Source organism: Canis aureus, chromosome 18 (assembly GCF_053574225.1).
Source record: "Canis aureus isolate CA01 chromosome 18, VMU_Caureus_v.1.0, whole genome shotgun sequence".
Lineage (NCBI taxonomy): Eukaryota > Metazoa > Chordata > Mammalia > Carnivora > Canidae > Canis > Canis aureus.
This window is the reverse complement of record NC_135628.1, coordinates 17,838,692-17,862,807: the sequence shown is the minus strand read 5'-3', so window position 1 is coordinate 17,862,807 and position 24,116 is coordinate 17,838,692. Positions and strand designations below refer to the sequence as shown.

Genomic DNA, 24,116 nt, shown 5'->3' with positions numbered 1-24,116 from the left:
CACTGAAATTCCTCTCTCTGGACCCGGAAAGATGATCCTGGTTTTGCCTTTCAGCTCCAGGGCAAGGGCTTTTGTCTGTAAGCGAGCACTCAGTTACCGGAAATAGACATGCAGCACACCTGGAAATGGACCAAAATATCCAGGAGGCAAATGCTTCCAGAAGGGGAAGGCTCCTGGGCTCCTGCTCCATTCTTTACTGCTTGAGGACGACATGGCTGTGCCTCCCCTTCAGTTTGGTGAGTAACACTTGAATGGGTACAGGGCTCCTTGGTGATCATGATGGAAACTGAGGGCTATGCCTTTCTCTGTCAAAGCCAGACTATTCCAAGCAACGTGATGGAGAATATTCTTGGACCTGACCTGGAGAACTTCCAGGCCCTTACGTGACCCCATCAGGAAGTTCCCTAAGCCTCTGAGCTGAGAAGGGCACCCCCCAGGGGGTTCCACTGTGAGCTGAAAGGAACAGCAGTGGTTACAGTGACTAGCATGTGCTGACCCGGGCCCTGCCGCTGCACCACCTGCTTTCCAGAATGTCTGAGCCTCACAGCCACCCCGGGGATCAGTGCTGGGATTCCCAGTTTTCAAAATGCAGGTTGAGCTTCCGACAGCCTTACCACCTGGCCCAAAGCCACCTGGTGACTTGACATGGCTTTTCTTTTCTTTTTCTTTCTTTTCTTTCTTTCTTTCTTTCTTTCTTTCTTTCTTTCTTTCTTTCTTTCTTTCTTTCTTTCTTTTCTTTCTTTTCTTTCTTTTCTTTCTTTTCTTTTTCTTTTCTTTCTTTTCTTTCTTTTCTTTCTTATTTTCTTGGTAAGTTCTGAGTCAGCACAGACATGCCATAACCGCAGGTCTGAAATGTGGGAGCTGTCGTTTCTTTCCCAAACCAACCAAAATGTCCTGTGGGAAGAGAAAGTCCTATCCTAGGTTTGTGGAATTTTTTTTTTTTTTTTTTCAATTTTCAATGGTCTCTTGGTTAGGAAGTGTCTCCTCTTGTCTGCATAGAAGCTCACCAGTGAGTAATGAAGAACCCTTCTGGAAAGTTAGGAGACTGAGGGATAGAAAATCCGTTGTTCACCATCTAGAAGACCGGAAGTATTTCCAAGTAAAATTTAAGCCAACACTACACAAATTCTAATTTCTTTAAATTTAAATAATCTGTAAAGGCAGTACTATTTGGTAGTTTCTGAGTAAACTTTAGTCTCTCAAAAGTTTAGTTTTAGGGACGCCTGGGTGGCTCAGCAGTTAAGCATTTGCCTTCAGCTCAGGGAGTAATCCTGGAGTTCTGAGATCGAGTCCCGCATTGGGCTCCCTGTATGGAGCCTGCTTCTCCCTCTGCCTATGTCTCTGCCTCTCTCTGTGTCTCTCATGAATAAATAAATAAAATCTAAAAAAAAAAGCTTAGTTTTAGTGGTTTAATGAAATCTGAATCTATCAGCTGTGAAGTACAGTTCTTTGACTCAGGAGGTCATCAGCTCACCACGCTCATTCCATACCTCTCGCCCAAAATCTCTAATAGGGAGAGAGTTGCTGCCTCAGGGAGTGACTATTGGGTGAATACTCAGGTCTGGGGTGACAGGAGGAATAGGTCAGAGCTAAGTCCCTTACTTAGGGGAACTTCCTCAGTCGCACACTTCCTGACGGGCTGCTATACAAAGCCAGATTGGACCTCAGAATTCAGAGGTACTGTTGGAAGCTCCCCTCATCCCTTCCCCTCTCGTGTTTGGTCCTTATCAGCTTGGTGCCTCTTGCCACGGTGGGTGACAGGTCCACTCAGCAGTGAACAGCTACAGAAGGTAATGGACATTGAGCCTGGCCTGGCCTACCGTGGCATAATGGTGAGGGCTGTGGAATTTGGCCCATGCGGTCGATCCTGGCCCTAGCCACCCCTGACCAAGTCTGCTCCCCCTGGGAAGCCAGCTGTATGGATTCAGAGGTCAGATGGAGGAAAAGGCCACAGTTGCTTCCTTGGCTTTTTTTTTTTTTTGGTCCCTTGGTAGGTGGAGAGGCCTGCAAAGGACCATGAAATGACACCCCTGGCCTTCCTTCACCAGGCTCTTCACAGCACCACACACCAGGGCCCCATCCAACACAGTGAGTATCTCTGAAGGGAGCCAGGCATGGAGTCCAGGGATGCAGCGTGCTTATCAGGCTAAATTCCCTTTTAAAAGTCCCAGGCATGAGGGGCGCTAGGGTGGCCCATTTGGCTCAGGGGATTGAGCCCCAAAGGGGAGCCTGCTTCTCCTTCTCCCTCTCCCTCTCCCTCTGCCCCTCCCCCCTGCTCGTGCTCGCTTGCTCATTCTCAAGTAAGTAAAATCTTTTAAAAATAATAAGGGACGCCTGGTGGCTCCGTGGTTGAGCGTCTGCCTTTGGCTCAGGTCATGATCCCGGGGTCCTAAGATCAAGTCCCACATCGGGCTCCCCACAGGGAGCCTGCTTCTCCCTCTGCCTGTGTCTCTGCCTCTCTCTCTCTCTGTGTGTGTCTCTCATGAATAAATAAAAATACTTTTAAAAATAATAAAAATAAAAATCTTAGACTAGGGCAATTAGAAATAATATTTTCAGTATTTTATTAAATGAATTGGCAAAAGAAACGAGTTATCTGGTAATATCACTGCCCCTCCTCCATTTAACATCCAGCACATGACTGCCATGATGGTCGCTGTAACATGCTCTGCTGGCTGGGTTCTCGCAACCGCAGCCTAAGTCCACTTGGGTCATCCTCACTACTACTCCGGGGCAGGGAAGAGACTCTTCCTCACGAGGGCAAGAGATAGGGAGAGAAGCTTCTGTTTAGACACCAGGGCCAACAAAGGCAAGCCAGGCCTCTGCCTTTTGGAAGATGGGCACGGTTCTTCCTCAGGCCCGCCCTTATCAGCCTTCCTGAGCAGAAACTCAGCATGATGAGGACATCACCCTATCTCTTAAGCCTGCTTAGGGGGTACCCCGTGATCTCTATCAACAGACCCTGAGACTCCAGGAGTAAAACAAAAGCCTACGAAGAGCCCTTGTTTTGGCAAAACGGTGGACATATCAAATCCCGACTCTGCACATTCCTCAGTATCCGCAGCTGTGATGTGGGCAGATGGTCAACGTATGGGGAAGACCTGAGGAGGAAGAGAATTTCCAGGTAAAACACTTGTTCGTTGAGCACCTTTTCTCCAAGAAGCTTGGCACTAACTCTAAACCATGTCCTCTTCCATGAAGGCAGCATGACCAACTCACTGCCCTGGACCTGAGGGCCGTGTTTGAGCTCAGTCGTCCTCTAATGTCCGATAAAAATAACCCTGGATGTGCCTTATGTCTCTTCATAGTGTATTTACAGTAACTAAAACGGCTCTCCAGGCACACTCCTGCCCTGTAAAATTGTAACAGCTACACAGGGAGGCTCATCTGGGTCATCGAGGCAGTGGGCTCTCCCGGACCCCCCACATAGAAGTGGCCTCTCAGAAGCAGACAATCCTCTTCTCATCTTCAAAGACTTTGGCCTCTTCTGGCTTTATCAAGTTTCCATTTAGGCTGTCGGAGAAAAAAGAACACAGGTAAAATGTTAAGAACTCGTAGGGAGCCTTGCCAGTGTGTGTTCCTAACAGACTCCGATTCTTCACGTGGCCCCGAAGTGAAGGAACGTGCTCTGCTCAGACACTTGTTTGATAACATTACTCCTTCCCAGCTATCGTCACTCTCTGAACTGGCTCTCACTAAGGTCACCAATTAGCCTCTGTGACCCTGAACTTAATGACATCTCTCAGAACCGATGTGTCCTTCACAGGCATTTGGCTGTCCTGCCCTCTGCCTCCTTGAAACCCCACACTCGCTTGGTTTGGTATTACGCTCTCTGGTTTTCTCCTCTGTCTGCCACTCCATCTCCGTCTCCTCTCCCATGTTCTCCTGCATGTAGCTTCTACATACTGGATTTCCTCCAGGCTCCCCAGCGATTGGTCCCCCAGGCGACCTCATCCCTACATCATTGGACTTGCAGCCCAGACCTCTCCTGTGTGGCTCCACCTACCTCAGCATCTTCATCTGGATGCCTTGCAGGCACCTCAAGGTGGCCATACCTGCCTAGGGCCCCTCACTCAGTGAGTCGGACCCCTCTTCATCCAGCTGTGCAAGTTAGTGACCTGAGGATCAGCCTTGACTCCTTCCTCCCCATCTTCACATTCTGTCACGGAGTTCTCTCTTTAAACATCCCCAGAATGCCTCCCTGGAACTGTCCCTATCCTCACCACCATCATGGTGGTCTGAGTGCCATCACCTCTTCTCTAGATGTCTGCAGTGTCCTCCTGACTGGTCCCTTTACTTGCACTCTTCTGGCCCATTCCAATCCATTTTCCTGGAGGACCTAGAGTGCTATATATATATATTTTTTTAAGATTTTTTTATTTATTTATTCATGAGACAGAGAGAGAGAAAGAGAGGGAGGCAGACACACAGGCAGAGGGAGAAGCAGGCTCCATATAGGGAGCCCAATGTGGGACTCGATCCTGGGTCTCCAGGGTCAGGCCCTGGGCTGAAGGTGGCGCTAAACCACTGAACCACCCAGGCTGCCTGAGTGCTCTTTTTATAATGCAAATCTGGTCATACTCTGCTTCAAACCCCTCCATGACTTTCCATTGGTTTTGGGATAAAGACCAGTATATGTGGCATGACCCACAAATGTCTTATGTTCTGTTGTGCCTCATCTCCTCTGCCCCCTGTTGCCTCTTCTTCCATACTGTCTGAGCCCCAGGGCACATCAACATCTCGCTATTCTTCAAGGATACCGTGCTCCTCTGTCCTGCCTCGGAGCCTCTGCATATGCTGTTCCCTCTACCTAGAACAGTTTCCCCTCACCTCAGCAGACTAACCCCTATTCAGTCTTCAAGGCTTAGCTTCAATACCACTTCCTTAGGGAGAAGTTCCCTGAACCGTCATCTGTATTAGGTTCCCTTCTTAGCTTTCTCCTTAGGGCATCATGAATGATTTTTTCTTTCCTGTGCCTGTCACTAGGTAGTGAACCTCTGAGGGCAGGTCCATTTCGGTCACCACTAGATGGTGCTAGCACAGTATCTGGCACTCAGACACTTGGTCATTCAGCCAATAAAGTTGCTCAGCTCTGGGGACAAGTGACCACTGTTTTTTTTTTTTTTTTTTTTTAAAGAAACCACCCACAGGCCCCAGGTTAAGGCCCCATCTCAGGAAGCTGGGACTTAATACCTCATCTAACTGCAGTTCCACGTCCCCAGGAATACCACCTTTAGCCAGGCCACAGGACCAGGAAATTTCCTGAGAGACCCATTCTGCGCCCCTCAGGAGGGCAACCTTGCCTACACAATGCATTCCTGGCCAGTCAATTCCCTTTTTTTTAATGTTCTGAGTCCTCCGGGTTTGTGCCCTCCTTGCTGCCCCCTCGCTGCTCACCTAATGGGTCAACAGGGTGGTGTAGATGAGGGGCTCTCACGGAGCGCCAAGCCTGAGCCCTGGGCCAGTCCACGCTGGGATCCCTCCCTTCCCAGCTCCCATGCACAGTCCCCACTTACTGGGCTTTGCTGTTCTCGTCCCTTCCCCATTTGCAGTGGGCAGTCCCACCGTGGGGAGCACTGGGCCAGCCCAGGCTGTGCACTGCCCTCTCTGGGCCAGTCGCAGGTTAAGGCCCCGTGGTGACAGCCCCGCTGGGTCAAGGTGCGCAGGTGCGCACGTTTAAGGGTCTTGTGTTGTGTAAACAAAGGCTTGTTAGCTAATGGGATCCTTAAATTCTGAAGTGTCAAACGTGCCACCTCCCGGCACACCTGCTCATTTTATGTGTAAACTCTATGGTGCCAGAAGCTGTATCTACAGAAATGGCAAAAGTTTGCTAAAAACAACCTAGAAGTACAATGGCCACAATGGGGGACGTTCCCATTAGATAAATGGTCGTTGAAGAAGTGCATTTGAAAGCCTGGGTTCCCAAAATCAACCGAGCGGGATACCAGTTTACATTGGCCAGCAGAAGCTCCAGAAGTTTTCAAAATTCCAAAATCTTTTCATTAAAAGATTAATTAAAAGTATTTAGCAAAAGGCTAAAGAAAATGAAAGGTGTAAGAGGTCCCTAAAACGAGGCTCCAGGGATCCCTGGGTGGCGCAGCGGTTTGGCGCCTGCCTTTGGCCCAGGGCGCGATCCTGGAGACCCAGGATCGAATCCCACGTCAGGCTCCCGGTGCCTGCAGCTTGCTTCTCCCTCTGCCTGTGTCTCTGCCTCTCTCTCTCTCTCTCACTGTGTGCCTATCATAAATAAATAAAAGTTAAAAAATAAATAAATAAAACCATTAAAAAAAAAAAAAAAGAGGCTCCAGTAACTCCCCTCTGTCCTCTCATTCTGCTAATCCTCTGTCTGCTTTGTCTTCCCTCCCACCCCCCAAAAAATGCCACCAGAAACCAGATTCACCTTACAGGCGACCCCCCATATGGACCCTTCTCAGAGTTAACGAAACCAGAGGATTTTTTTGGTGAACTGCTACATTATTCCCTTAGACAGCCAAGAGGAAACTCCGGTAGAGAGCAGAGCTCCCACAGGGGACCCTGGAAGGACTGGCAGCGGAGGGTGAAAATGCTGTGCAGAATCACTTCTCCTGGATGTGCCACAGGGCCCAGTGCAGAGGGAAAAGCAAACCATCCATCACCCTTACCTTCCTGAACCCAAACCCCTTGTTCCCTGATCCCCTTCCTCCCAGGGGCAGCCGTCACCCTCTTTCTTCCTCATCTGGTTTTGTGCAACCAGGCCTGGCTCTCTGCCTGCCTGGCACCGGCAGGTGATTGGTTCTTTCTTTTGACTGTCTTCTGGGAGTGACTCTGGATTTCGGGAAGGTAATATCCTTTGCACCCTCTTTGGGAACCCAGCTTAACACCAAGGGGAGTTGTTATTCAGGACTGCCAGAAATATCTGAAATTAAAATATGTACCCAGAGGGAAAGAAATGGATGAAGGATAATGTATTTGGGGTAGGCCGGTCGACCTATGATGTCATTCAAGTTAGAGCCCAATTCCTTGAGAAATTGAGGGCAACTGTCCTTATCTGCCTTTTTTTTTTTTTTTCAAAGTAAAAGTTCGCTCCAGGCACAATTCAAAATTCACCTATTCCTTTACCTATTCCAAAACTTCCCTTATGTATCTCAAAAGACTCGTAAATGATTGGTCTTGGGAAAACCCAAGTCCTTCTTCCAAGAACTTACATTCTTTCCCTGTCCCTTGAAGTTCTACATCTATCATGTCTTTGAAATGTAAACACAGCCCACAGTTACCTGAGAGAAAAAAGGAAAAAAAGAGGCCTTTTGAAAGTACAGACTGCTTTAAAAGGGCTGTTGTGACCAAATTCTAGCACAGCCTCCATAAGCTTGATTCCACGGACAAATACAAATCTTAAAACCTCTTCTCCACAGATACTAGTAACTACAGGGTCTTTGCCTCTGTGTGTCTGTATGTATGTCATAAACGTGAGATCGTGTTTCTGGATGATATTACTAAAATCAATTTGTAGAAGAGCTCTAGTCAGTTGCTTTTGTAGGGGCCAAGGGCAGGCTGCTCCAAAATGGGCCACTGTGGCATATTGATTATTTTAAATAAAACGTATCTAAGAGGCAACCTGTATAAGGATACTCAGAAAGCAGGGAATAATTCGCCAGGTGAAAGTCACCCTCCCTCTACGAGAGAGGTAGAGACCTTCTTATCACCAAAGCTAGGAAGTTTAGAGCCAAGAAAGCCATATAAAAACCACCTTTGTTAATTTTTTACAGATTTAATATCACACCCCAAATTCTGCCTAGAACTTCTTACTAATTGGAGCTCCCAAAGTTCCATTTTCTTGGTCCTATCAATTCCTCATGAATTTATTTCTGGTCTCTATCTAAAAAGTATAAAAACTACCCACCTTGGTCATTTCTTTAGCTCTCAATTTCATTATTGGCCCGCTTGTGCACACGTAATAAAACTTGGGTTTATTCCTCTGGTTAATCTGTTTTATATAAATTTAATTCTCAGTCCAGCTGGAAGACCTTGAAGGGTAGGGGAAGAATTTTTCCTTCCCTTTGGTTGGCACAGTGGGCAGGATACTAATCTCCGTTCTGCTGCAACATAGAGACCCTGGGACATCTGCCATCCAGCCAGCAGAAGGGACGATTTCTGATGACATCAGCCTCCTGGCTTCTCTGCAGGGTCTGGTGGAATGAGAGGGGTAAGAATCTTTCTTTCTCTAACTTAGGTTAGCAGGAGAAAATACTATAGAACTGGTTCCTTGGGCTTAGCGACTGTTGGTGAAAATTTGGTAGCGTACTCTTTGGTTACTGATCATTCCCTCCCAGAGATGGTCACTGTTGTCTATTGTGTTGAGTGTCACAGAAAGGACTTCCCACAGGACCGAAAGTAGGCTTCGGCCCTATAAGCCTGCTGTGTAGCCGGCCTCACAGACTGGTGAGATCACGGTTCTCCTCAGACCAGTGTCCGTTTAGACAAACTTTGCTGTGGGTTAACATGAACACGAGCTAAAGGATGTTACTGAAGAAACATCTTGGAAGCCCAAGCTACAAAATTGGTGGTCACGGGTCAGCACTTAGAAGCTGTTAGAGTGCTTATCATTAAACTCAAAGACCTCCCGTTAGGATAATTTGGCCATGGAATGGCTTAGATTGATACTCGGTCCCCTGCTGGCCTCAAGAAAATGTCCATGCAGCAAGGTAGACAGTAAAATACCACACAGTCCCCAACCTCAAGGCATATCCCTTCTAGGTATTGATCTGGTACCCAGAGACCCAAGGCTTAGGCAGGGTTGTTAATGTGAATATAAGAGATTTTTCCTTTTGTTCTGTGTCCTAAGAGCTTGGCCTTGTGAACAGTGAGAATATTTTCTCTGGTCTCTGTCAGTCGGGAGGGCATACTTACTAGGGTGCGTCTTGGTGGTCAGTCCAATAGACCGGGGATGCAAGATGCACAGTTACAAGCAGCACTCTCTGTCCAGCCATGCCAGCTCTAAGGAAAGTTTCTTACAAAAAGATCCCAGCCCATAAGGAGCCTTTGTTGCTTCAACCTTCGTTGCTCCTTAGTGCTGGAAAAATCTCATCCTATTAGCACCTGCCTGATGTCACAGATTAATTAGCAGGTCTGTGACTAGAGGCATCTCACACTCATGGGAGACCAGAGGCACCGTAACACCACCTCGTTCTTATGGCCTGTAAAACAAAGGTGTTTGCTTTCTCAGACTCTTCTTGGGAGTAAGCTGTTGGATCATGGGAGCTGCATCATCTGTGCTCTCTCTAGGGATGCCTCTTGGGTCTTTGTTTAAGCTGTTGGGTTTGAATCACTATTGAAATCGGTAAGATCCTATTTGTCAATGGCCAGACACTAGGTCCTTTAACTGGCTGTTTGAAAGCAGAAAATCATCTATAAAGAGCTCTCAATTGTCTTTTTAGTATATAATGGCTAGTCTTAGGGATTCCCTGGACAAGATAAAAGGACAAAAATTCAACTTAAGACAGATAAATGTCTATATCCCCTTCTTAAAATCCAGCCCAACCTCTAGATTCAAAGTACACAGGCTACTCTTATAAATCCTAAAAGCCAGAAGGTGAATTTCACAGAAGCACCTGGGACAAACAGAAGGGCATGGTTTACTGGAATTGACCCATCAGCCTCAGACATTTTTATATGCTAATGTTTGCAGGTGGACCCCATCCCCCCACCAAAAAAATTCACGTCCACAGATCTTTTACAAAGCCCTTTTTCCTCTAGTTTCAGAAGATTCTATCAAGCTTAGAGAAACATTTAAAAGATTTGACTATTCACAACCCCCCTTCACAGAGGAAAGAGATGACCAATACAATTTCTCCTAGGCCCTCCTACAAATGATCAGAAGGCTATGTTGAGAGGCTAAGAGAAGCCAAGGCTGAACTGTGTAACCGTGAAGAAGGCTTTTGTTAAAATGCTTTATACAACTGTACAAAAGCATAAATCTTTTGATTCCCATTTTAGTGATACAGAGAAGCAAATTTAGTTAAAAGGTTGGCCAGTCAGGCACCTGGGTAGCTCAGTGGCTGAGTGTCTGCCTTCAGCTCAGGTGGTGAACCTGGGATCCTGCGATGGAGACCCACATCGGGCTCCCTGTGGGAAGTCTGCTTCTCCCTCTGCCTATGTCTCTGCCTCTTTCTCTGTGTCTCTCATGAATAAATAAAATCTTAAAAAAAAAAAAAAAAAAAAAGGTATGCCTGGAATCTAGTTTTATGGGGGAAATTAAAAACAACTGTCTTTGTCTTACAAATCTCTATAAAACTAGAAATGAAACTCTAAAAATAAGTAAAAACCCACCTATCTTTACCAATCTCCAAACCTCACCTGTTCCGCTCAAAATACTTATGCATATTACCAAGGTCAGGATATTGGAACAAAATTGCCCTGTACTTAAAGAGAAAAAAAGGTAAAAAAAATTTTCCCCCCAGAGGAATCAAGCATTTTATTTTTTTTTATATTTTTAAGATTTTATTTATTTATTCACGAGAGAGAGAGACAGAGGCAGAGACACAGGCAGAGGGAGAAGCAGGCTCCATGCAGGGAGCTCGATGTGGGACTCTATCCCAGGACTCCAGGATCACACCCCTGGGCTGAAGATGGCACTAAACTGCTGAGCCACTGGGGCTGTTGGCATTTTATTTTAAATAGAACAAGGAAGCACTCACTTATTCTCTCCTTAAATCTATATTCAGGCAGAGCTAATATTCAGGCCTATATAGAAAATACTGCCCTGATAGTTTCCAGAACATTAAATAGACGTAAAGATTAAGAGGTTTCTAGGTAAACTTTCTAAGTAGCTTCCAAAATCTTTTGAGTAGTAACCCAAAAACTTTGAAGTTTTGCTAAATTAAATGGGTAGTTCAATTCATTGAGTATCTAGATCATTGCCAAATAAGAAAAATTAATACAAGATTAAGTATTAATAAAGGTTAACTACTTTCACCTTTAGTTTCTCTGTATAAGACAAATTTGAGTCTGTTAGCAAAACCTGTTTTGTGCTATTGTACTATGAAGAAACATGTTTCTAAATTACAAAATGTATTCATAAATTTGTTATTCTAGGGGTGCCTGCCTAGCTCAGTCAGTGGACCATGCGATTCTTGATCTCTCAGGGTCATGAGTTCAAGTCCCACATTAGGCATAGAGCTTACTTCAAAAAAGTAAGAGAAATTAAAAGTAATTTTTTTAATTTGCCAATCTAAAGAATTCTGATATAACAGTAAGCAGTTGTAAACTACGTACTTTTCACTAGAAATTAAGGTTTCTAAGAGTTAAGAATTCTAATAAATGTAATTAAGGCTACTGAAAATAAGAGAGACAAATCTATAAATACAGGACAAGTAAGATATGTGTTTTTGATAAGAAAAAATAGGAATAAAAGCACATTCTTTGTAGTGGAAAAAGAAATAAATTGGTCCTGAAGTGAGGCTGAAAACTTAGGGCAAAATCTGAATGTAATAAAAAAAGTTGCAGAAGGTTTATGGAAAAGAAATCTTTGGAAAGAAGTTTTCTGTGTGGCCAGTACTGGGTAACGGTAAATTTAAGTAAATGAGTTTTATTATCAAAAGTACACTGGCACAAAATTAGAATTATTTTCTCTGTGTTAAAAGGACAAAATTTTCTTGGTCTGCTCTTAGTAAGAAATTATAAGCAAAAGTTTTTCTTTACCTTTAAAGTTACGTGCCTAGAAAACAAGGATTCTGCGTTTTGCCAAAATAATTTCCTATGTTTGCCAGGCCTTTGATTACTTAAATAAAACTGAGTCTTAATATTAAAAGGGCTAAATTTTGCTTACAACTATGTAACCTTCTATTGGCCTTTATAATCTTTTATTGTCACTTTGGTTAAATGGATAATTAACTATTGTTTTGTAATGATTCGTGTTCCTACTTAACCAAATGTCCAAACCTTTTATATTTTTTGACATAACTTCCCAAAATCAAATTCTAAAATGAAGTCGTTCCGACCACAATCTTAATTGAAATTTTCCAGAGGGCTCCTTGCACATTTCAGAGATTTTGTGAGTAATTAATTAGGCTTGTTTGTTATTGTGTTTAATCATATGGACAGCACTGTCAAATAAGTGCTACCAAAATTTATACAGATGTTGGTTATCAAAATAAGTGTTCTAAAGATTATATGAAACTCCAAACAATCTGATAAGTCCTGGTATGTTATTATCTTAAAGCATTATATGTCACAGAAATAACCAAACATCCTTGCCACTTGCATCATAATAAACTCTGATCATATCTTTAACCAAATGGCCATTTTTAAGACTTCTGTCATTTACAGTTATACTTTTCACACTCAGATGCTTTTACAGAAGCTTCCTGCAAATGTATTTTGTCTTAAATGAGACTCAGAAAGACCTCTCAATACAGGTTTCTGATAACCTTCAGCTCATAAAACTAAACTGGGTAAGAATTTCCAGAACTCATAGAAGAACTCAATTCAAGCAGAACAAGAAAAAACATGTGATTAAATGAACTAAAGAGGATAATTTTTATAACTTTTCATTTAAAATATCACTGACTTAAAAAAATAAATAAAATAAAATAAAATAAAATAAAATAAAATAAAATATCACTGACTTTTGGGGGATCCCTGGGTGGCTAAGCGGTTTAGCGCCTGCCTTCAGCCCAGGGCCTGACCCTGGAGAGCCGGGATGGAGTCCCACGTCGGGCTCCCTGCATGGAGCCTGCTTCTCCCTCTGCCTGTGTCTCTGCCTCTCTCTCCCTCTCTCTGTGTATCTCATGAATAAATAAATAAAAATATTTTTAAAAAATAAAATATCACTGACTTTTTAAAAATGTTTGTTTTCTCCAGATTTAAGGAAACTTCTTCTCTTAAAATACATAAAACAATTATCAAGCATAGGTTTATCTGCATTTGACTACTTATTACAAGGAAACTAAAAATTTAGATATCTTAGTGCTACTTTGGGAAACTGAAAAAAGGCATCTACTTCTAGAAATTGTGAAACATACTTATAAGTCTAAAAATCTAAAGAATGCTGGCATAACAGTTCACAGTTGCTTACTTACTAGCTTTCACTGAAAATTAGGGTTTTAAGAGTTAAGAATTCTAATAAAGGGGCACCGGGCTGGCTCAGTCACAAGAGCATGTGACTCTTAATCTCAGAGTCATGAGCTGGAGACCCATGTTGGGTGTAGAGATTACTTAAATAAATAAAACTTTTATTTTAAGATTTTATTTATTTATTCATGAGAAACACAGGCAGAGGGAGAAGCAGGCTCCATGCAGGGAGCCCGACGCGGGACTCGATCATGGGACTCCAGGGTCACACCCTGGGCCGAAGGCAGCGCTAAACCACTGAGCCACCTGGGCTGCCTCCAATAAATAAAACTTAAAAAAAAATTCTAATAAATATAATTAAGGTTACTGGAAATAATAAGAGAAACAACTCTGTATGAAAGGAAAGAAGGTTGTGTGTTTTTTTGGTAAGAAAAAATAGGAAAAAGAGAAATACACCTTAGATGGAAAAGAAAGGACAAAATCTAAATGTAAAAAAGAGAAAGTTCTAGTAAGTTTTTAGAAAAGAAATCGCTGGAAAGAAATTTGAATGTGTGGTCAAGGTGACTTTGGTGCAAGACAACAGAATCTATAAAGACGTGTACTAACTCCATTCTCCTTCTCCTTCCGCAGAAAATGGCCTCTCATTGCCAGACTTTTGCCATCCTGGCGTCCTTAAAATATGGCAAAGATCTGCTCCAGAACCAGAGAAATTAAAGTTGGATGGACACTTCGTTCTTCCTTGCTCCTTGACAAACTCTGTTTTTGGTTTTGGCCTTCCTGTACCCATCACAGTGCATTCAAGATGACTCAAATTATATAGACACTGCTGAAAGACTCTTTTTGCAACTTTATAGAAGTTTCCCCACTAATGTCTGACTGATCAAGTCCCTAATCCTGAAAAAGCTGTTTTGTTTTCCCCAGAGGCCTCTGACCTCCCTGCTCTGGACCCTTTGAACACCTGCTCTTGGTACCAGTCACCAATAGTCTGGTTATTGCATGAGCCTCACCCTCCCACAACACTTTGCCCTCCCTGTGGGAAATTAAAAAAAAAAAAAAATTTGTGTCTCTGCCTCTCTCATGAATAAATAAATTTAAAAACAAAAACAAAGAGTCCTGTTGGTCACAGTCTAGAGCCTGGAAGCGATCAGCTATTCGGGCAACATCACCAGAGAAAGACAGCTCTCAGGACCTGACCAGTGACACTGATGCACAAGTAGAAGGTACTGAGCCTTGAGTACCCGTCACATGGCTGAAGAAGGCTCTGCCGGAGCCCTGGTCCCTGTACTGATGCTGGAGACCTAGCAGTACTGACCAGGGAGAGAAACAGCCGCCACCAAGGTAGATTGCTTCTGCTCATGCACCGGATAAGACTTTACCCTGGCATGAACGTGACACCTGTTCTCCTCTCTTCCTTCTCTTCACTCAGGCACTAGGTTGGAGAGATAACAGCCTTATCTTTACTACCTCCCAGGCCATGCTCAGGGGGCAACTCTGGACTTGAGAGCAACCTTTTATTTCAGGCGAGGAGGAAATCTAACTTTTATCGTTGGTCGGCTCTTGTGATTTTACATTGTGAGTTAGAAGGGAACTACCAGGAGGCTTTCTTGATTCAGGACTCCCCTTTTGGCAGATCCCTACTCCCAGGGATAAATATAAATGAAGCTACGATCAGGAGCTTCTTAATTCTTCAAATTTCTGCTGAATCGCCACTAAAGCAAGAACTGCCCAACAAAGATCCTTAGACTCTCTGGCCAAGGTTGTTCACGATCACAGAATAGCCCTTGACCATCTTTCAGCTGAGCAAGGAGGTGCCTGCTATAGCCAATACCGCCTGCTACACCTGGATTAGCCCTTCTGGGAAAGTTGAAACTCAGTTACATCAAATCACAAAACAAGCCATTTGCCTTAAAAAAATGACTCCATCCATGGGGTCTTTGATATATTTGATTTTGACTGGACTGGAGACCATGGCTTCAACGTATCCTGCAAACATTGGGAATTATCTTGCTTATCGTAATCATAATAATCTCCCTGGTGTATTATATTCTCTCAAAGATTTTAAATGCGTGTTTGCAGCCCCTGACCACCAAGCAAATGGTCTCCCTCAGACTGGACCAACAAAAAAGGTACAAAGAGAACAACCGACTTAAAAGAATATAAATCTGGGGTGCCTGAGTGGCTCAGTCGTTTAAGTGTCTGCCTTTGACTCTGGTCACAATCTCTGGAGTCCTGGGATTGAGCCCCATGTCAGGGTCCCTGTGCTCTGCAGGGGGTCTGCTTCTCCCTCTCCCTCTTTCTCCACTTCCCCACCTCCCCACTTGTGCTCTCTCTCTCTCTCTCTCTCTCAAATTAATAAAAATAAAATACTAAAAATGCAAAAGAATATAAATCTGAAGTTGTAACCTGTGGATATCAGAGAGAGAAAGCTAAAGCATCATGACCTGAGAAGGCCAAAGATCAACCAAAGCTGTGAGAACTACAGAGCAGTAGCAGAGAGTGGCACTAATGCCTTAAATTTTGATCACACCAAAAAAAAAAAAAAATTTGTTTTGATCACACCTCTCAAGCGGACAGTCTGGTCAGAAGGGAGCTACATGCACAGGCCCAAAATGGCATCACTTAGTTAAGGCCCCAAATCAGTAAACCAAAACTTAGTACCTATCCTAAATTTTAACACGCCAGGAATCACTGTAACCTCTAATCAGTCAACCTAGAATTTCTTAGTCAATGCTAGGAAATTTCCTAAGAGGCCCCTTTAGCTCCCCTTAGGAGAGTAACCTTGCATAAAACAATGGATTCTCTGCTAATAAATTCGTCTTTCTTTATACCCTCTGACTTGAAGAACCTTTCTTTTGTTCGGCTCAGCAGAGCTCACCTGTACTTGCTAGATGGAATGCTGCCCAACTCATGAATTGTTTAATGAATCCAATTAGACCTTCAAATGTACTCAGTTGAATTTTTTTTTTTTTTAACAATGTGACCGAGGCCCCAACCTCAAAGACCTCATAGTCTGGAGCAGCAGCCTCACAGGATAAGTATGTGTGATAAATGCTGTGCACCGTCAAGTCCTGAAACACCTGACCTCCTGTCTTTAAAGGAGAATTCACAGCCGGACTTCAGACTGCAAGTTCTTTGGGACAAGGGCAAGGAGATGTCAGCACAAACGAGTGGCTGTGCCGCTGGTGCCTGTGGACGGAGCGGCTCCCTCGCTCCCACGGCCCTGGACAGGACTTTACGGAGCCCAGTTCCATGAAGCCTACACACGTGGGGCCAGCCAGGGACTGAGGTGAAGCAGCCCCCAGGCCAGCACCTGAGCCCTCCCTCTTGCCTGCTCTCTGAATCCACACCTCCCAACCCTCCCAACCCCCCTGCCTCCAAACACACACAAAGTGCCTCCTTCGGGCCCTGAGTGTAGCACAGTTTGCAGCTAAGGACACCTGGCCCTGCACACACAGTTCCTTGTGTAGGAACTGTGGTCCGTCAGAGGCAGCAAAGGCACATTTTCAAGCTCAGCAGAGTTCAGTAAAGCAGCTGTGTATCCTTGCAGCTGTCCTAAGCACCTTCGAGAAAGGTTGAGGCCAACCACTGTCTGCAAACTTCTGCAGCCTGGCCTGCCTCCTCCCCCTCAGCCCGCTGTCCTGCAACAACAGAAGCAGCAGGACACACGTAGGGCTTCTAGGGAGGGGACCACAGGCAGGAGGGGGGCTGGAGATGAATGCAAATTCAAGTTCCATTTGCTCTCTGGACTGAGGAGTGGGTATGGCCTCCCAGGCACACAGGCCACAGCACCTCCCTGACTCCTCAGAGCTGGGCCTTCTCTAAGAGTTTTCCAGATGTCTTTTTCAACCACCACCCAAATAAGAATTACATTTTGCATCGTGAACCAGCATCTGTGCATACAGGCATACCTATATTATAATTCCGAAATGGGATTAAAAATACCACTTCATGCTGTACACAGCGCTTTCTGGTATTCTGTACAAGCTTGTTTTTTTTTTTAAATGATGCTGGTTGCAACCCACCAAACTCCTTTCCAGATCCGCTAACAAGTCCCTAAGCAAAGTTCATCAAACACTGTTGTGGGAGCCAAGGTCAAGGAGCTGTATCTCGACTTACTTTTTTTCTTTCTTTTGGCTTGGAAGTTCCCCCCAGTGATGAAGAAATAAAGTAGTTAATGAGTCACTACCCCCTGAGCTGAGGATTTGAGTTCATAGGCTGCCCCCTGGGTCTCAGACAAGCCACCACGAGAGAGCGTGAACTCTCCCTCCTGGTCTGTGTCCTCAAGGGAGGTCTGGCTCTGCCCCCTGCCAGGTCCTCCACACATCACTCTGCGGGGCTGTCTCAGCCTGAGGTGCAGCACAAACCCCAGGGCACTCGGGAACCTGCTGGGCACAGGTCAGCTCAAATCCAGCATGGAAGTATCTCCTCAAGCCCGGGGAGCCCAGAAAATGAGAAGAACGGGCCCCAAACTCCAGCTAGCACATCCATCTCTCAGCCTCATGAGTCCCCAAGTGATTCGCTTCCAGTGGGAATCCCTTTCCTGGGCTGCCTGCCCCATGCAACCCCAGGAAGGTGGATGAGGATAGGTGGCCTGGGATGAGAGCACTGACCAGAGTCAGCCAGTCTGGACCAGATTCCAGTTCTCCTCTTAGGTGGTACCTTGGGCAAGTTTTACTTCACTGCACTGGGCCTCAGTTTTTATATCTGTGAAATGGAAATAATACCAGCTACTGGACAAGATGATGGGAAAGATGAGGGGTAAGTGCAAAGGGCTCTACATTGTGCCTGGCACACAGTGGTGCTGAGTACGTACGCAATGTTACCATTATGACGAGCGGTGGATGTGTCTTACCAAATCTCCGTTATGCCAGTGTTCTTCTGTAAGGCATCCGCCAGCTGGGCAATCCCCTTGGCTGTGATCTGGTTCTGGATAAGCCTGAAAGAAGAACATATCTTGGAGCAGATACATAATCCTGGACTAATTGCCTCTTCCATGAGGGAGCTGTGAGGGATGATGGGAATGAGACACGGTCAGGGGAAGAACTGTGTCCGCGTGGCTTTAATCTGGCTAAGACGGTCTAGATCAGATCTACGAGAATAAAGAGCATCCTTAAAAATGTTTAATTTTTTTTTAAGAGTAAACAATGTATCTGTGCATTTATATGAAGATAACTTAATACGTGAACACATTTCAGGGTGCACACTGGCATTTTTCGCTGCAGAGGTGCCTAGTCAAAAACGTTTGGAGGCCTCCAGCCTGAACAACAAATTCTAGGAAATACCCAGGAGACAGGCGGCTCCTTCCAGCTGGCTGGGGAAGGCAAGGCAGTTTTCAAAGAGGCGGCCAACTGGCCATTCACTTCTTTGGGGGAAATGAAGGCTTCTAAGAACGCACCATGTCCTCTCCAACATCTGGCGGGGGAGGGAAGGGAGGATCATCCTGCTGCCACTCACGGGTCCCAGCAGGAAAGCACCAATAATGGGGCCTCCAAGAGTGCACCCTATTATGTCAGGTAGCAGTGATCCAAATGAAACAAAGGTTTCTGATATCGTTAAGGAGCCCCAGCAGTTTCTCAAGTGCCCCCCGGGGCAGCTGTGCTTCCAACCCAACCAAGAACACGCTGCCAAGGCAGCGTGGGTCTCTATTTCATCACAGACCCACTCCTCATTCCTGGCCATCTGTAGAATAAAGCTACTGCTGGACTTGGCCCTAAGAAACCCTCAGTGGCCCTGGAAAGTACGACCACAATGTAACTTGCACATTTTTGCAAAAGGACCAAAGGTAGAACCTGCAAGTGGACACAGACCCGTGCATTTGGCTAAACTGCTGTGTTCTAATCACCTCCATGGCTGCTAGCACTGGCACCACCTACAGTTTGCTGGGAGAGCTGCTTCCAGCCAAGACCCGGCAAGAGACTGGGTAGCAAGAGGGCCCCAAAGTGTGGCAGTGCTCAGGCACACATGTCCCTTGAGGCCTTCTTCACAAGAGCCAGTGTGGTCTGTGCACGCACGGAGCAGCCAAGACTCGCTCTCCAACCCCGTTCTAGCTCTGGGCTGCCCGCAGAGGCTGGCATAGCACCAAGGAAAGGAGATAAAAGACAATCTACAGGCCAGAAAAACTACAACAAAACATACGTAAAGGGGCAGCTTGGGTGGCTCAGTAGTTTAGTGCCGCCTTCGGCCCAGGGCGTGATCCTGGAGTCCCGGGATCGAGTCCCATGTCGGGCTCCCTGCCTGGAGCCTGCTTCTCCCTCTGCCTGTGTCTCAGCCTCCCTGTCTCTCGTGAATAAATAAATAATCTTAAAAAAATAAAAACATGTAAAAGCAGAGTCTGGCTGTTTTACAGAAACTGACAAGGCAAGCTAAAATTCATATGGAAATACAAGGGACCTGGAATAGCCCAAACGATCTGGAGAAAGGACAAAAGTTGGGCGACTTCCCACTTCCTGATTTCAAAACTTGCTACATAGAATTAATGAAGACAGTGTGATCCTGGCACAAGGATAAACAAATGGATCGATGAACTAGAATAGAAAGTCCAGAAATACACCCATACATTTACGGTCTATTGATTTTTGGCAAATGTGTCAGGGCCATTTAAAAGGGAAAGATAGGCTTTTCAACAAGAGGTACTAGGACAGCTGGAGAGCCACACGCCAAAGAATCAGTTTGGACCTTAGGCCTCATGCCACACACAACAACTGACTCCAGAAATTAACATTTAGGATCAAAGACCTCAATGCAAGAGCAAAACTGTAACACTTAAAGGAAAACTTAGGTGTAAATCTTTGTGACCTTGGATTAGGCAACAGTTTCTTAGTAAGACACTTAAAGCACAAACACCAGAGAAAAAAGCAAATTGGACTTCCATCAAAATTAAAAACTTTTGTGCTTCAAAGATCACTACCAAGAAAAGTGAAAATCCCCACAGTGGAAATATTTGCAAATAGTCTATCTAGTAAGCGTCTAGTACCCAGAATATAGAAAGAGCTCTAACAGCTCAGCAATAAAAATGCAAATAAATTTATTCAAATTTAAATTAAATTTGGGGGAAGGATGTGGAGACATTTCTTTAAAGATACACAAAGGCCAATAGGCACAGGAGGGGCACCTGGGTGACTCAGTAGGTTAAGTGTCTGCCTTCGGCTCAAGTCATGATCCCAGGGTCCTGGGATGGAGCTTCAAATTGGGCTCCCTGCTCAGCGAGGAGTCCACTTGTTCCTTTCTCTCTGCCCCTCCCTCCTCTCATGCTATCTCTCAAACAAAATCCTAAGAAAATAGGCACACGAAGAGATGCCCAATGTTAGTGGGAACCAGGGAAATGCAGATCAAAACCACAATGAGATACCACTTCACACCCACTAGAGTGACAAGATTCAAAAAATGGACAATGACGACTGTTGTTGGTGAGCATGTGGAGAAGTGGGAGTCTTCCCACATTACCGGCGGGAATGTAAAGTAGAGCAGCCACTTTGGAAAATACTTCAGTGGTTCCTCAAAAAGTTGCATCCAGAGTGGCCATATGACCCAGCAGTTCTAGTCCTAAGTTTATACCCAAGAGAAATGAAAACATGTGCACACACAGACATGCACGGGAACGTTCATGGTAGCATTATTCACAACAGTCAAAAAAGTAGATGCAACCCCAATGTCTACCAACCGACGAATGGACAAAATGTGGCCTATCTGTACAGCGGAACATCAGCCACACAGCAATGAGGTTCTGACATGGGCTATAGTGTAGATGAACCTTGAAAACTCATGCTAGTGAAAGAACATGGACAAAAAATCACATGTTGTAGGATTCCATTTCCATGAAATGCCCAGAAAAGGCAAATCCATAGAGATAAAAAGTAGATCTGGGGTGGGGGCAGAAAGACAGGGAGGCACTGCTTAATGCATACTGGTCTCTTCTGGTTGGGAGTGGCGGGGAGGTAAAACCATCTACAATTAGATGGAGGGAATGGTTGTGCAACCTTGTGAAATACTAAGAACAACTGACTTGTGCATTTTATTTTTTAAGATTTTTTTTTAAGTGATCTCTACACCCAACGTGAGGCCTGAACTCACAGCCCCAAGATCAAGAGTCACATGTTCCACCGAATGAGCCAGCCAGGTGCCTCATCTCAAAAAAAATTTTTTTGAAAGTAGCACAACCTGAAATTCTGAGGTTCTCTGACTTACCACAAATGTTTCAACGTCTGGTTGACTTTCAACATCTCTGCCAAGCTCTCTGCCACTTCATCATCAAGTTCATTTTTGGTGAGCCTAGAAAAGAAGTGTTTACTCAGGAGAGACCTACCTGGCACACATTTTTAAATGAGTTCTCAGAAGTGGGATCCCAGCCCAGATCTTTCCAGCTTAGGCTGCTAATCACTTGCTGAACTAAGCAAACAGCCAGGTCCCTGGCTCAGCCTCTGAGCCCCATAGACAATAAAGGGTGATTCATTTCCAGTGCAATCCTGTACCCAAGCTCATATTTCTTAGTCCTGCTATAGAGGAGCACTTGCTTCTCCTCCCCATCTTTCCTGGGGCCTCAGATCCCAACACCTGCTTCCCAGGCTTCCTCCAGCCCCCAAGGTCCCTTGAACACTCCTGACAGCCTGTTACCAAAGTCAGTCATATGAAAACCTAGAAAAGCTTGTCAACTACATGTTAAAATGTGCTCAATGCTTTGCTCTGAAGCCCATTGTGAAGGACCCAAGTTCAGTGACTCAAAGTTCAGGAAGTCTCTCGATTGTTCTTAAAACCAAAAGTGGTCTGGATAAAGCACAGAGAACTAGAAGTTCCCAGATATAAATAGGATTGGACTTTGTCGTGCCAATGGATGGAAAAATAAATTAGGAAGGAGAATGAAATAGAACGTTAAAAAAATCATTCCTCAAAGGGCAATTTGGTAGCATCTATCTGAAGATAATTTTAAATGTGTTCTACTTTGAGCCAACAATGGCGCTTCTGGAAACTGACCCTACACTGTGCAAAGATGTGCACACCAGGATCTGTACATGCAGTATCGATGGCAGTGTTATCCGCTGTAATGTATGTGAGCCCGAGTAAATAGCAGTAGAGGCTTCTAGGGAAATAAACTGCAAACATCCATTCAGTGGGACGTTGTGCAGCCTTTAGAGGGAATGAGGGGTAGAGAGAATCAGGCAAAAGAACACGATAGATGAGAGGACCCTGGAGCCAGACATGCCATGTGCGTGTCACTTGCTAGCAGGACAACTTCGGGCAGGTGTTTTAACTTCTCCGGGCCTGAGTTTTCTCACAAGAAAAATAAGGATGAACAGTCACAGTACAGACATTATGGGGTGGCTGTGAGGGTGAGTTAAGACATACAAGAGGCTGAGAATAGGGGCGCCTGGGTGGCTCAGTCGGTTAAGCATCTGACTCTTGATTTCTCTCAGGTCATGAGCTCAGAGTTGTGAGATTGAGCCCCGTGTCAGGCTATGCACTGAGCATGAGGCCTGCTTAAGATTCTCTCTCTTCCTCTCCCTCTGCCTGGCCCCCACTACCACTTCATCTCTCTTAAAAAAAAAAAAAAAAAGTAAAAGGCCAAGAATAATGCCTGGTGTACAGTCAGCACTCGAGAAATGCTGGGTGCTAACATTATTACCATCCATGTAGAGTGTAGCTCTCAACTGGGTGCTTTTCCCTCTAGGGGATATTTGTCAACATCTGGAGACATTTTGATCATCACAGGTGGAGGCTACTGCTGGTATCTAGGGGCTGATGCCCAGGATTCTGCTAAACATCCTATAAGGAACAAGACAGCCCCTCACAAGAATGATTTGGACCAAACTGTCAACAGTGGTAGGTAGGACCGAGAAACCCTGATATAAAAGGATATGTAAAATGTGGACAATATATGGTTAAGATTTTCTTTTTAAGATTTATTAAGAAAAAAGATTTATTTATTTTACAGAGTGCACGTAGAGGTGAGGGACAGAGGGAGGGAGAAAGAGAGAATCTTGAGCAGATTGTACACCTAAGTGTGGAGCCCCTCATGTGTGGCTCAATCTCTCAACCCTGAGATCAGGACCTGAGCCAAAATCAAGAGTCAGATGCTTAACCAATCGAGCTACCCAGACACCCCTTAAGATATTTTTTAAAAGCCACCTGCTAAATGCTACTCTATTTTGTAAGAAAAGGGACATATATGAATATACATTCAAATATTAGAGGGCTAGAATATACATTCAAAGGCTAGAAGAAAAAGGTTATATCTGGAAAACATGAAGGAGGAAGTACTGTACTTCCTACTTTTTGAACTTCCTTAGTTTTTTTTTTTAAAGATTTTATTTATTTATTCATGAGAGACACAGAGAGAGAGGCAGAGACACAGGCAGAGGGAGAAGCAGGCTCCATGCAGGAAGCCCGATGTGGGACTTGATCCTGGAATCCAGGGATCATGCCCTGAGCCAAAGGCAGATGCTCAACTGATGAGTCACCCAGGCGTCCCTTTTTTTTAATATTTCAAAATATTTTTAAAAACATTTTTTAGAGGGAAAGAATTAAAAATCCATTTACTGGCCAGCCCATCTAATAAGAGAATTCTCAAAATGATGGTGTTATATATTAACTAAGTCAGCTGATACCTCACGTGCCCTGAGCCCTAAAATAATTTCCTTACCCATAAGGAATTTATGATACAAGCAAGTAAATAAAAGTTCAAATAAATAAAATAGAGTAGATGACAAAAACAACAACAACAACAAAAGCACTGTCAGAGGGCAACATATACTAAATTAGTACCCCTAGAGGACAGGGAGGGGTGAGGAACGTGGGCTTCGGGTGGCCGGTGAGCTGGACCAGATGGTGCCTGGGGAGAAAGGCAGCTCAGGAGGAGAAGGGAGAAAAGCGTGAGCCGAGGGCACTGAAGTTGGGCTCTACAAGGCATCTCGGAAGGTGTTCTGAGGATAATCCAGATAGAGCCACCAACCTTCAGGTTTCCCTGAGGCCTGGGTTGGCAAAGGCGGCTAAGGTCAAACATCATACCCCTGGGACACACTTCCCCCTTCGGTACCTGTTTGTGCTTCTAGAAATGGCTGTTTTCTTATCTAGGAGGA

At 44.8% G+C, this 24,116-nt stretch overlaps 2 protein-coding genes across 17 annotated transcripts in view; one reads left to right on the top strand and one right to left on the bottom strand.

Annotated features, from left to right (window-relative positions):
* The window catches only part of LOC144288648 (uncharacterized), a 37,664-nt gene extending 21,782 nt beyond the window's left edge, over window positions 1-15,882 (top strand). For 8 of the 9 annotated variants that reach the window (XM_077856347.1, XM_077856343.1, XM_077856351.1 and 5 more), the window contains 4 exons: window positions 55-236; window positions 1,995-2,088; window positions 8,087-8,182; window positions 13,678-15,882. In XM_077856347.1, coding sequence (XP_077712473.1) covers window positions 55-236; window positions 1,995-2,088; window positions 8,087-8,182; window positions 13,678-13,853 — 548 coding nt within the window. In that variant the 3' untranslated portion in view covers window positions 13,854-15,882. The remainder of the gene's footprint in view (window positions 1-54; window positions 237-1,994; window positions 2,089-8,086; window positions 8,183-13,677) is intronic. The other variant, XM_077856348.1, reaches the window with a different exon arrangement.
* Window positions 2,541-24,116, bottom strand: part of NOD1 (nucleotide binding oligomerization domain containing 1) — a 64,158-nt gene continuing 42,582 nt past the window's right edge. For 6 of the 8 annotated variants that reach the window (XM_077856338.1, XM_077856336.1, XM_077856341.1 and 3 more), the window contains 3 exons: window positions 21,232-21,315; window positions 17,900-17,983; window positions 2,541-3,513 (listed from right to left, as the gene is read on the bottom strand). In XM_077856338.1, the coding sequence (XP_077712464.1) occupies window positions 3,441-3,513; window positions 17,900-17,983; window positions 21,232-21,315 (241 nt within the window). In that variant the 3' untranslated portion in view covers window positions 2,541-3,440. Of the gene's footprint in view, window positions 3,514-7,879; window positions 8,166-8,886; window positions 9,174-17,899; window positions 17,984-21,231; window positions 21,316-24,116 lie in introns of all 8 variants that reach the window. The other 2 variants (XR_013356601.1, XR_013356602.1) reach the window with 2 other exon arrangements.